Source organism: Marmota marmota, unplaced genomic scaffold (genome assembly GCF_001458135.2).
Source record: "Marmota marmota marmota unplaced genomic scaffold, marMar, whole genome shotgun sequence".
NCBI classification, from domain to species: domain Eukaryota; kingdom Metazoa; phylum Chordata; class Mammalia; order Rodentia; family Sciuridae; genus Marmota; species Marmota marmota.
In genome coordinates this window covers 4,248,385-4,262,363 of record NW_025999898.1, presented here as the reverse complement: position 1 = coordinate 4,262,363, position 13,979 = coordinate 4,248,385, and the positions used below count along the sequence as shown (strand labels likewise).

Below are 13,979 nucleotides of genomic sequence, written 5' to 3'. Positions count from 1 at the left end.
TATATATATATATATATATATATATATATATATATATATATATATATATAATTTTTGTCTCTGAAAGGCAGCAAAGTTCCATACCTCCCAGGTCCTCAAGGGAAGATCGTGTCCAACCATCATTTTATTCTTTCATTTGAAAAAAACTGTATTTCACACACATTGAGACCTATGTGTATTGTTGTGATGAAAGGTAGGTAGCATTCAGGTGCAACAGCTGTGTGAATGTGACCATGTGGGTCAGGATCAAGGTCTTGGGTCCCTAGAATTCTGACATTTGTGGCAGTTTGTCTTTGTTGATGGAATATAAAGGTAAAAGAGCATGTGATTTTTGTGACTGTGCCTTGAGTGCTCCTTTGAATGTTTCTTTAGCCTGGAATTTAAATGCCCAAGAGGTGAGTAGGGACAACCATGTATGTTCAGATATAAACTGCCATGTTTGCTGAGAGTCAAAGGAAACACAAGGATATTTGCTGTGGGTGAAAACCTGGTAGAATATAAAAGACACATACCATTCTCTTACATATATGGGGAATTACAAAAATAACTAGGGGATTGATAACTCTCAAGGTAGGGTCAAGGGGCTTCCTCTAAAGTGAGTGAGGATGATGGGAGGGAAGCAAGCACAGGGGAGATCAGTTAGAGTTCCTGATGTCACTGTCATCTGCCTATGTCATCATTGATTATATGGAGCCAAACCCATTGCCAAGGAATTCCTCACAGTCGTGGTCAGAATGGGAAATATATGGGAAATATAATATATGGGAAATATAATATAAATATAAGTAAACATAGTAAAAAGTATATAAAATATGGGAAATATAATATAAATATAAGTAAGCATAATAAAAGTATATAAATACCAAATATATATATATATATATAAAATATATATGTTTATTATATATAGCATACATAATATAATAAATATAAAAATATATAAATATAAAAATATAGTAAATATGGTAAATATAAAAACTGGGACCAGAAGAATATTTGCAATTATCCCCTATTGAAACATCAGGAGAATCAGAAAATTAAAGGCAGCATGTTTATTTCTCTTCCCCCAAGGCCTAGTCTCCAAGTTTGAATATTCCTGCATGTTTCTATGTTTTGCTCAGCCCAAAGAAACATATAAAAGATACCGACAGCTTGATCTGTGCTGCTACCTGCTCTCTGGTATCCTACACTGAGAATCCCTGCCATCTCTGTACCTCTGACTTCTCATCTCTGCTTCCTCAGATCCGTAAGATCCTCAGGATCAGCAGAACCAAGAAAATGCCACCAGAAAGAAATATTTGACCTCTTGTGTGATCATTGGTGTGCAACTGAAGGCTTCTGTATTTGTGCATGAGTTTTGTTTGTGCATTTTTGCATAAATGCTAGTTCTGAGTACACGTAGTTTTCTAGTTTTCCAATGTTGTTTGGAAAACAGTTGTTGCATTGTGTGGTTCTATCCCAGAGTGGAACTCTTTCTCTCTTTGCTTCCAGGTGCAATGTCCTGAGCTGCTTTCCTCTTCATACCCTGATGTCATGATGTTCTTTTTCACTTCTAGCCCAGAACGATTGAGTTGGCCATCTAGGCACCGAGACTTCAGAAACCATGAGACACAAATAAATTTTCTTCCTCTAAAATTGATCTTTTCAGATCTTTTGCTTGCAATGTTGAAAAAGCTGATTAAAACATATATTAATGATGATCACACAACTTGATAAATACACTAACATCTTGAATATAATTCTTTGATCAAGTGCACTTTATGGTATATACACTATGTGATAGTAAAGCTGTTTTAAAAACAACACAAAAGTGATTAACAATAACTGACTCTTTTTATTGTTTGTTTGTTGTTACCAGGGATTGAACCCAGAGGTGCTTAAACATTGATCCATATCCCCAGTCCTTGTTATTTTTATTTTTTTAAATTTTGAGACAAACTTTACGAAAATGCTTAGGACCTTAATAAGTTGCTGAGACTAGCTTGGAACTTGCAGCTAATTCTTCTGCTTCAGTCTTTTGAACTGCTGGGAATATAGTCATGAGCCACCATACCTGGCCCAATGATGGACTCTTTCAGGTGGGCTTATGCTATGAGAGTCAGACCTTGCATGTGCAGTGTGCAAGAGTCACCTCTTTTTTATGAGATGGTCAGCCTCTCATGAGGGCAAGGGCAGGTTTTTATCTCAGTTCCCCATGCATCTGAAGCACTGTGTGAACATTGAGGCTACTGTCCCATGTTGAACAATAATAATTGGCCTCATCCTCCACTTGGAGCCCGGTGATGGTCAGGGTGGCTGTGTTGCCAGAATGGGAGCCAGAGAAGCGATCAGGGATCCCTGAAGGCCTTGTAGTACCAAGCATCACAGTTTTGGGGGCAGAACCTAGAATATGTTGATACCAGCCTACATAATAAGTTCCAACATTGTTGCTATTTCCAGCACAGGAGAGAGTGACCTTCTCCCCTTTAGATGCTGACTTCGAAGATTCTTGAATCAACTTAGACTGTGCCTGGGACCCTAGAACAGAGAAAGTAGTAACATAGAGAGATGAGCCTGAGGTACTACCTGTGCTTTGTTTACCCCCTGAAAAGAAAAGATGGACCCAAGTTGTTCCACCATCCGTTTTGCTTTCCATAGCAAGTCACCTGAACAGAGAGTGAGGAGGGTGAGAAGGAGATGGGTCCAGACCATGGTGGAGATGCTCCAGGATCTGCTTCCCACACACAGCTGAGCAGAACTGCCCACAGTCTCTTATTTTGTCACTCATGTGAGGACAGAAATGAAAACTTTTATGCAAATCATCACCCTCCACCTGATACTTCTTAGCCTGAGTGTGGTCTAAGCTGAGTATAGAGTAGTGCCTCTCCTGAGATCCCAGAGGACAGAGCTGCTGGGACTAATGAGCACAGAGCAAAGGGCACAGAACAGAACTTCAGGGCCTAGCTTTCCAGCTGAGAACTCCCACAGGCCATCAGGTGCCAGGGTTTATTCACCCAGGGTGAATGTTCTGGAGTTTCCCAGAGATATCCTGGAAACCAGCATTGCCCTGCCTTATCAGTACCCGCAGAGGGGTAGAGTGTTATATCACCTAGTTGCTCCTTATTATGATGCTGGGTGCTCATTACATTTCAAAGTCCTGGCTTCCTCAGAAGACATCTAAGAAGAATGACATCAAACTGTCCTTTGACTGTTCAGATTATTGTGTGATTGGAGCGACAGGTGAGTGAACCTCAGAAGAAACATATCTTGCTCTCAGGCAAAACAGCCGGGGCCTTTAAGAACCCCTCCATGACTTCTGCATGAGCCAAATGGAATCTGTTGTCTCCCTCTCTCATCACATACCTCCCCCCACTATGGAAGGCCAGTCTCCTTAGCCCATTTCACTGTACCATAGTCATCCTAGATGGACAGTGTTCATGAATAAAAACACAAAGAAGGCTCCTCAAGAAAATTCCTTTCTTATTATAGACAGAAAGTCCTGCTGATCCTATTCTCTTCCACCTGGGGAGGTGATGGAAGGCAAACGCTTCCCAGGAGGCATCTCATAGCCAGAGCCTCAGGGTGGAATCCAGGGCCCATGGTCATAGCCAGAGCCTCAGGGTGGAATCCAGGGCCCATGGTCTCCCTCATCAGATGGGTCATGCACATCAGGGTGGAGTAAAACTTGAGCAGAAGCACAGAAAGGCTGGCATTGTAAAGAGAGAGAAAAATATTTCCCAGAATTTTTCCCAGTCTGTCTGAGCTCTGTGTCACAGTGTCATATTATTTTTGACTAGTCATCAGATCTTCCGTAGCTCTTACTGTGTGTCTGATAGTTTTCAACTCACATTAAAGATACTAATATCATTACTGCCTCTAGTGACCTAATCCACAACTGATATTGTATGATAATCATATGAATAAACATACATATGCTTATGTATATATCTATACCTATGTATGTACATATGAATATATGATTTTCATTTAGAATTAGTCAACAAAATCATTAGCACAGTATCTCATGGTGAGTCTGATAAACCCAGAGATGCCTGTGCCTTGAATTTTTCCATCATTAAAACCTGAGTTCTCTGGAGAATCAGCCACCTCAATGGACTAAGACATTAGGGGAGGAGCAGAAGGCAGTCAANTAAATCAATAAATATGTATATAAAACAAAATTATAGTTTTTAATGTTAAGTTTTTAAAAGTTTAGTCATAGTGTAATATTTTATACTTAGGTTGTTTTTTTAAAAAAAATTTTGGATAAGGAAATGTATGTCTTCAAGAATCACTCATATTAAAGTGAATTTTTTTAAACAGTTACCCTTTAATTCAAAATAACTTTTTTTGTTTTAAATCTTCCATAAGTCTATTGTTTTAACTCACTGGACAGAGCTCTAAGCCTTTGGGTAAGAAAGTGAGAAATCAAAGTATGAAACGTAGGATCACGGAATAAACAGTAGCACAGTAGAGGGAAATATCAGTGGAATATTTAAAAATACATCTATGGACTAGAAGGACTGTTGTAAAGTTCAAATAGAAAAAAAAAAACAGGTTTCAAAATGTATTACTTGACAATGAAAAAGAAATAATAAACTAATAAGACATCTAAGATACAAAGGGAAACAAGCCATTTGTTAGTTACGAGCTCCTAAACTCATTTTGCCAAATACTTTTTAAGGTTTCTTCAAATTCACTTCCTAGCAGTTACTTAATTATTTAATTCTCCACTATTATCAACATCTACAACAGAACACAGAAAGCCCCCAACTGATACTAGTAATACATTAGCATTGATTTGTTTAAACCAATGATTAGTGGAAGCACTTAAGAGAGGAATTGGCTCTCTAAAGACAGTTGCAAACAGATTTTCTTTACCAGAGTTATTACAATCAGTATAACCACGTCTCGCACTTCCACAAAAACAATAAGACTGAATCATTTGAAATTGATATTTTTCAGTAATTCAAAATGACTAAAAACTGGAATTTAATATGATTTAACTAATGTAATAATCTTAACAAGATGTTTTGCTAAAGTTTCCATAAAAAAATTATGTCTTTTTTTTAAATTAGTTACACATGACAGTACAATGATCTTGACATATCATATATTTGAATCAGATGGGGTATAATTTCTCATTTTTCTGAGTGTACAGGTTGCAGAATCACATTGGTAATGCAGTAATATATATATATATATATATATATATATATATATATATATATGGCAATAATAATCTCTATTTTAAGAATGTTGTTTTCTGTCTACTCAGACATCAGCCTCTTGAGTGGGTCTACTCCCAAATTTAATTGAATCAACTAGAACTTTCCATACCACCTGGCTGACGGGAAATGTATGTGTAAATCACATAATTTATGAGACCACTGAGATGTATCAAGGATAAACAGTCATTCCCATGTGGCAATTATACATTTTATAATGAAATTTACTTATATTTATTGTGCAAATATAATGTATTCATGAGACAACTAGATAAAGATATTACCTTTCCTACCATGTAAGCATCAAGTGAACATCTCATTTAGTAGTTACTCATCGAGTGCCTTTTACACTTTTGTATCATGAATTTTAGGTGAAATGAGGAAATCATAGTTGTGTCCAGAAAAGTTCAGTGACGATTAACTAGAAATGGTATATGGAGTACTTATGACTGCATTTGGCTCAAGCATGACTCAGTAAGGCACAGGCCACATTCTGAGTAGACCAATAAGCAATATTTGCCAAAAAAACAACAACAAAAAAATAGTTTGTACTGGTTAGCTCACTAAAGATTCTATTTTATCTAAACACTGGTAAAAGCCAAAATCAATCTCAATGAGATGTTATATTTTACCCATAGTAAGAGCCTTATGCTTTGTAACACTTCCAGTCTTTTCGTTGTCTTCTACCTCAAGCACCACAAGATCAGGACCAGGTAGCTAGAGGACATGAAAAAGTAAGTTGTGGGGATACAGTGGCTTTACTGTCTTCTCACAAATGGCAGGAGATACTAATCCTCATATTTTATTGACCAAATTAGGATTTCCCTGGTAGTGTGAGAGTTGAATAAGAACCTCAAGAGTGACTGCAGAAATGCTTTAAATTCTGGTCACCTGTCTTTCAAAAGGGCTCTTTTCTCAATCACAGCTACATCTATATGATGGGGTCTGCCAGCTCCAATTCCTCAAGCAAGAGTACTCTGAGAGTCTATTTTAGTCAGCTTTTTAATGGCTGTGACTAAAAGGCCTCATCAGAACAATGTAGAGGAAGAATGTTTATTTTGACTCATAGTTTCAGTGGTCTTGGTCCATATATGTTCAATTTCATAGCTTTAAACCAAAGGTAAGGCAGAACATCTTGGTGGAAAGCTGATGATCCCAGGCTAATTCCATTTTAAGATTGGGAGCCATCTCATCACAAAGTTGTGAAAAGTTCATTTCTCTTTTCCTGTAAAATACTAAGAGTTCTATTTTGTCTGACTATATTTTGATATTTACACTTATTTGGAATTTCTTCCCGTGCTTTGAACTTACCCATGCCTAACTCTCCCTGATAAGATAACACCTCTCACTGAAACCTCAGTGGTGCCTCATAATTTCTGATGTTGAAATCTGAGTTTACTCCCTACCTTGAAATATTAAACCACATAGCTCATTAATCTGCTATCTGCTCTTGTATTACATTTGCCAGAACCCTGTTAGCTGTAAGTTTCCTCTTGGGGAACTTGCCTTTGTAATTTTTTGTTATAATATGCCCTCTTTCCTTAGGCCAGGGCTGTCCTCTCTCTCTGCATTTGGATGAGGCAGTTGCTGGTCAGCACTCTTGTGTACACAATACAAGTTTGCTTTAACTAGATGTAAATTTGGGGTCAGTGGTCTTTTCTTTGTGTTATGGGTTCAAGAAAGCCATGGTAGAGGAAAAAGCAGCTCAGTACAAGGCAACAGGAAGCAAGGAAAGCTTTACTCACCACGGACAAAATATAAACCCCAAAGGCACACCCCCCACCCTGGAAATTTCTTCTTTTGGCCACTCTATACCTACCTACAATTACCACCCAGTTAATACATATAAGCAAATTAAAGAATGCTCTGGTTAATTAAGGCTCCCATAGCCCAATCATTTCACCTCTGAGCATTCTTGCATTGTCTAACACATGAGCTTTTGGGGAACACCTCATTTCTAAACCATAGTAGAGTCCCACTAGGCCTGAGTGAGGTCTACAATCACTGGAGGCAGATGGGGCATATGCTCTACCAAGAACATATACTATCGAATAAAAGCATATTAACACTAGACGTTATTTTCCAGTGGTTTGTGTCTCAAAGAAAGAGTTTTTCCTGAGAGTAAGTGAATGAAGTCATTCAGTGAATGTGCCATTCTAACAGATGAGTGAACAGAAGTGATCATTTGACACACATCTTTCCCATTCAGATTCCAGTAACAATTCAATTTAGTTAAAAATAATTTTCTTTATCATTTGAAATTGGATTAGCAAAGACTACAATTTCATTAGACCCATTTTCGCAAGTAATTAATCAGGTACTGAAGAAATACATCTTTTTTTTTTCTTTTTTGGTACCAGGAATTGAAGTAAGGGGCAATCAACCACTGAGCCACATCCACAGCCCTACTTTGTATTGTATTTAGAAACAGGGTCTCACTGAGTTGCTTAGTGTCTCACTGTTGCTGAGGCTGTTTTTGAACTCTAGACCCTCCTGTCTCACTCAGCCTCCGAGGCTGCTGGGATTACAGGCATGCTCCACTGTACCTGTCCAATATGTGATATCTTAGAATCATAATTTTCAGGCAATGACACTTTGTCTTTTAAATTTTTATCTTATTTTTTATTTGAACTTTTAGTTATGCATGGAAGTTGGGTTCATTCTGACAAACTCTTATATGCATTAAATTGAATTTCACTCACTATCCTCTTCCTTCCCTCCCCTCCCTGTTCTCTTTTCCTCTACTCTGCCAGTCTTTCTTTTGCTCATCTATTTATTTATATTTTATTGGTTCTTTTTACTTATACATAAAAGGTGAAATTCCATGTGGAATGTTAATTTTGCACATAATATGGTTTTTAAGAATTCATTCCACATTGTCTGCCCTTTTCCACCCCTCCATTTTGTCTGTGGATCTCCTTCATCTTCACTGCTGTTCTTCCCTATATCTAAATGATATCCCTTTCTTCCCTCCACCTTTCCTTTATTTAATTCTAGCTTTTAATGTGAATAATCTTCTATTATATGTTTCAAAATCATCTCACATTTGAGTTTAGAACTGTAACAGTGGTCCATTTCACCTTTTGAATATAGCTCTGAGGCCTATTTTTAAAATGGTCAAGTTTTCCTATTCCTCTTTTTTTCTCTCCTTCTTCCTTACCTGTGGTTGGAGAACAAAATTATCTTGAGTTTTCTGTGCTCCATAGGAAGGAAATATCTGCCAGAAGATCCAGGAAGTGAATATCTCCCAAATAATCAAGTGAATCCTAATACACTGTTGAACCCACAACACAAAGAAAAGGCCACAGACTCCAATTTTAATTAAAGTAAGCTTATATTTGTACACAAGAGAGCTAGCTGGCCAGTGGCTGTCTCACCAAAGCTGGGTTGGTGAACAGCCCAGCTCTCAGGGAAGAAAAGATTTATATAGCACAGAAAGATACAAAGGGGCATGTCTTGGCAACTTACAGCTAACAGGGTTCTGACAAATATAATACAAGGGCAGATAGCAGATAAAAGATCTACATGGCATGATATTTTAAGGTAGTGGGTAAATTTAGATCCCAATATCAGAATTTATGTGGTACCACTGAGGTTTCAGAGAGGGTTGTTTTCTGGTTGGTGGGGGCCAGAATTTATGAGGCACCACTAAGATTTTAGAGGGGGTTGTTATCTGCTAATTGGAAGCCAGGCATGGTAAGTTCAGAGAACAGGCAAAAATGCCAAACAAGTTTAGAAATCTCAGTATTTTATAGTAAAACAGAAAGAAGGTTTTCATGACTTTGTGACAAAATGGGTCCTAATCTTAAAATGGAATTAGGCTGGATTCATCAACACCATCCATCAATTTTGGGACCCCCAATCAAAGCACATATTGAATGTGGCCTTTGAATAACTCCTTTAAAAGTACTCTGACTTGGACTGGGGATGTGGCTCAAGTGGTACTGTGCTTGCCTGGCATGTGTGGGGCGCTGGGTTCGATCCTCAGCACCACATAAAAATAAAATAAAGATGCGGTGTCCACTGAAAACTAAAAAATAAATGTGGAATATTAATAAAATTAAAAAATTCTCTCTCTCTCTCTTTCTCTCTCTCTTTCTCTCTCTCTTAAAAAAAGTACTCTGTCTTCCCTGATGGGCATAATCACAGCCTCTGGCACAGGAGTCTCCTCTGTTTCTTCTTTCGTAGCAAAGAAATAAAACAACTTTTTCCTTGATCTCAAAACTCTGTCCTCATTATTAAATTGGCAAATTAATACTGGCATTGAGAACAAGGAATGAGTTTCAGTTACAGTACCAATGTTCACCACAGTGATGTATTTTACATTATAATTGAATTTTCCATGAGAGTAAACTGTTTTTTTTTCCTGTATATGCCATAATTTAATGTTAAAATTCATTAAATACAAAGAAATATCATGCTTTTATAACATGTATTATTAGGACAAATGAGACACACATGATGAAGGCAAAGCAAGATGGGAAGATGAGAGATGGGAAGCAAAGCCTTTCTCTATTCTACTTAATAGTGGAGATAATTGGTGGAAACTTGGAGTGGCTCATTTTCAGGGCAGAAAATGACAGTGGGCTGGAGCAAGAGTCTGGTTATCTAGGCTAGGTTTAGTGTGGGACAGGAATGAAATCACTAGGGTTCATTGTATTGGGATCCTGCTGCTAATTCATTAGGGTGGGACAGGAATATGAATAGGGATATTTGTGGGGCTTATTGTATTGGGGTCAGTTGACCCATCAGGGTGGGATTTCAGGTACCAGTCAGGTTGGAGTTTTTTTTTGTTTTTTTTTTTTGCTGTGGTTGAGGCTTGGGATTTTAAATGACAAAAGCCTAGGAAAAAATGTCCTTGGGCTTATTTTTCATGTTTTTCATGTATAAACGTGTAATTAGAGATTTATATGATGTGAACTTTATAATTTTTATTTATTTTAGTACATATGTAAAACCTCATTGGAAGAATTATGAGGGATGAAGAATAACCTTCTCATAAATTGAACCCTATTTGGCTATCTAAACTAAAGATGATAAAACTCAGTTATTTTCACCATCACAGTTTCAGTTGCTTCTTATCTTTACAACCCATATCCACCCTCAAACTAAATGAAAATTCTTGGAGTTACAATTTCAGAAGTCTTAGGCAAGGTCTGGCTCTGTACCTGCTATTTGGGCTACCTTGGACTCTCGGAGTTTACAGGAGCTCCTAGGTGAAAGACACTGGGTATGCTCACTTGTCCAACAGACATGATACTGAGTTGTATGGTGCCATTGGGACATTACTGTATTTCACATTCAAGTAAAATTTAGCAGCATGAATTCCTTTCAGATTATTTCAATAGTGTAACATGTTGATTTGATAATTTCTTTGGTTGTTTTGTTGTTAGATTTAACTCTTTATGTTTTGGTGGAAAAGTTGGAACATATTTCTGAAGGTTTTTCCTTTTTAATACTAGCAGTATATATATTCCCACCCCTTTCTTTCTTTTCACTACTGGGAATTAATCCAGGGGCACTTTACTTCTCAGCTATATTACCACTCCCATCCTTTATTTTATTTTATTTTTATTTATGACTTGAGACAGGATTTTGCTAGTTTGACCAGGGAGGCCTCAAAGTTGTGATCTTCCTGCTGGACCCCAGTGATGTACAAAAGGGCCAACACCAAGGCCAGAGTTCCTTTAAGTGAATGGTCCTGAGAAGCTATGTAAAGACTATAGGGCAGTCCCAGATGCCACCTGCTGGTGACAGGATGTAAATCTTACCATGTCCCAGAATCATAGGCACCCAGTTGGGTTGTCCAGAGATTCTCAGATCAGTCTCTCTCTACACATCCATGGTACAATTCTTAAATGCTTTTGTTTTGTTTTCTTTTGGTGTTTCCCTGAATGCCTCAATCCCAGAATGAACCTTGGACTAAGTGAGATGTTAGTTCTCCAACAAGAGGTTGTACAAGCATTATATCATTTCATTGGTACATAATTCAACACATACATATATTATTCTCCTATAATCAATGTTCATTAAACAGATATTTTTCAACTATTGTCACCTGAATTTAATTTTGTTTCAATTTCCCATATTTTTTATATTGGAATCAATATTTTTTTTTATTAAAGTGAAGAAGGCATGATAAAACCATGTTAAGTTCTGCAGTTGTGGGGCTCCCTGTGTGCCATATTGCATTACAGTCCAACCTGGCACAGACATCCTCAGACACTCATAAATCAGCCTTCAACATCCATTCTTAATGCAGATATGCATCTCTTTGAGTCAATTAAAACTAAGATAAGTGAGGAGAATGTAGATTTTCCATGTGCTCACAGCTCAAATAGTGAAAGTTGTCTTGGTAGAGGGCTTTTTGGGAGAATTCCAAATCTGTTATTAGGTCACTTCAGTGAAAGGTATTAGGTTGACTCTCAAAATTACAGAAATGGGGATAGTAAATATACCATATGATTTACAATTCTCACAGAGACTTGAAATTTGTAAAGCTTTCCAGAATTTTGAATAATTTTGGTCAATTTCTACAGATCTGAGGACTTTACCCATGTTATTATTGATGTATGGTGGATCATGTATTCTGAGTTTATCATTCCACCATTCCAAAATTATTTATGGAATTGCACATTTAAAAGCTATGAGAAAGTAGAATCTTGACATTCAACTTCAGTTCTGTAATGATGACATTAATGTCAAACCATTTTACCTCCCTCTATGGTAGATTATTTCATAACAGTTGTCATCTTTATTGTGGTGGTGATTGTTTCTCCTCCTTGTTTCTAACCCCCCAAATCCATGCACTGAATATATTAGGAAACCTTCAAAAACAACTAAATTGTTTAAAATATTCCTACCTATAAAAATTCATAATCTTATCTCTAATTAGATAGAGTATGATTTCTAGCATGTTGTTAGACAACCAAAATTTTTAAAATTATAGTTATATTCTAAAGTTGATCATTTAAATCAGCCTTAGTGTGGCACAGTGATATGTGCATGGAGTCCTGGGGTTTAAATCTAGAAAGGAGAATGTCATGGTACCCCCATAGAAAAATTGCACCAGTATGGGGAATGTATCTGTCATAGTATTTGCCTATGATTACTGATCTCTGCACTCTATAGGAGCCTCAACAGGTGACCTGCTTCCCAGGAAACACTAAGCAAGAATAAAAATGCATCTGGGTCTCCTCTTGTAAATTTTTAATCAGAATTTCAGATTTTTTTAGACACCAGAACCTTTTTGGAAACCATGTTACAGCCTTGTTTGTAGAGTAAAAAAGAGTTTTTATCCCACTTCTCCATTTACCTGAGTCTCTGGTTTACCCAAATGTTACCAATGTTATTAGGTACCCTATAGATATAGTCAGATTCAGCTTCATGTTGGATGTTGGAGATACATAAGTATTCATCAAACCTTGAGCTGAAGCCTGAGGAGCAATCAGGGATCCTGTTCCCCTCAACATGGTTTCCATCACTCTTACATGACATGTAATGGGGCCTTCCTTGGCTGTTGATGGTACCAGCAAATGTAGTAATTGATTTTCTGACTACTGAGGTTACTGGTGAGATTACTGAAGGAGGGAGCAGATGCAGAGGGTTACTGAGTCAGTATAAGCTGGGAATGGGACCCTGAAAATGATACCACCAGTTATCGATGGCGAGTTCTGCTCCGTTAAATGTTGAAGAAGTACATTAGAGAAGCACACCAAGGAAATAATATAAAACAAGGTTTATTTAATTAGAAGGGGTAACATAGAATTCTCCTGAGAAGGAGAAGGAGGCCATAGGTGGTATCCTGGTGTCCCCCAAAGCGAGAGTGTTTTGCCTTTTATATATCCTAGGCTTCCTTTGTTCTCCTGTTCTCTTCCCCTCATCGCTCTCCTTCCTGTATACTAGGTCCAGGAGACCGTTTGTGAAATGACTGAATGATAAGAAGCCAATGGTGGAGGGTGGCAGATGGAGCAGCCCAGGACACATTAATTATTAACTTTATAAATCCCTATAGGTAGGGGCAATTTCTTGGATACTTTACCTTAGCAACAGGTTGGAGCTTGGGCAGGTTATGTTGATAGGGTAGAGGAAGTGCTCTGAAGGAATTAACATTTCAATTCCTCTCTTCTCTAGATCTGACCCTTGCCTATCTGCCTATCTAATCTTAGCTTCAATATCACAGATATTTCTTATATTTCAAGAAAGCACCCAAAGAAAATACATTTATGGCATGAGTTTAGAAAGCAGTACAGGTCATCTAGGGATCAGGATACTGGGCTGGGGATATAGCTCAGTTAGTAGAGTGCTTGCCTCACATGCCCAAAGCCCTGGGTTTAATCCTTATCACCATCAAAAAAAGAAAAAAAAAGACCATGTGGATCTGTGCAGTACAGAAGGAGGGTAAAGGAGAGGAGGACTGGGGTCCAGGCAATGGCATAGATGACCCAGAGTTCTGCTGAAGCAGACATGGCCCAAGTCTCTTAATCACCTTCACAGGCCAGAGGACAAAAGAAGTTCCATTCATGCAAATTTGTGTCCCTTACATAGGCCAACAAACCCACCCTGGAAGGCTATCCTTTCTGGGAGGAGTGCGCCTGGACTGAGACTAGGTGCCTAAGAGGGTCCTTGCCTCTGGAATAGTGAGCTGTGAGTAGAGACCAGAGGGCAGGTATTAAGGTTCTCACATTATAGCCCACAACCTGTCAGTGTCAGGCCTACATTGTCCACATTGCACAGATTCAGGTCCATCATATCTGTGTCCAGGTGACAGGA

General features: G+C 37.9%; 1 gene segment (V, D, J or C); it reads right to left on the bottom strand.

The window, feature by feature from the left end:
- Positions 1 to 2,179: 2,179 nt before the first annotated feature.
- LOC107158424 lies at positions 2,180 to 2,746 on the bottom strand. The segment is given in 2 exon segments: positions 2,180 to 2,517; positions 2,646 to 2,746. Coding segments are annotated over 2 exon segments (384 nt in total).
- Positions 2,747 to 13,979: the final 11,233 nt, after the last annotated feature.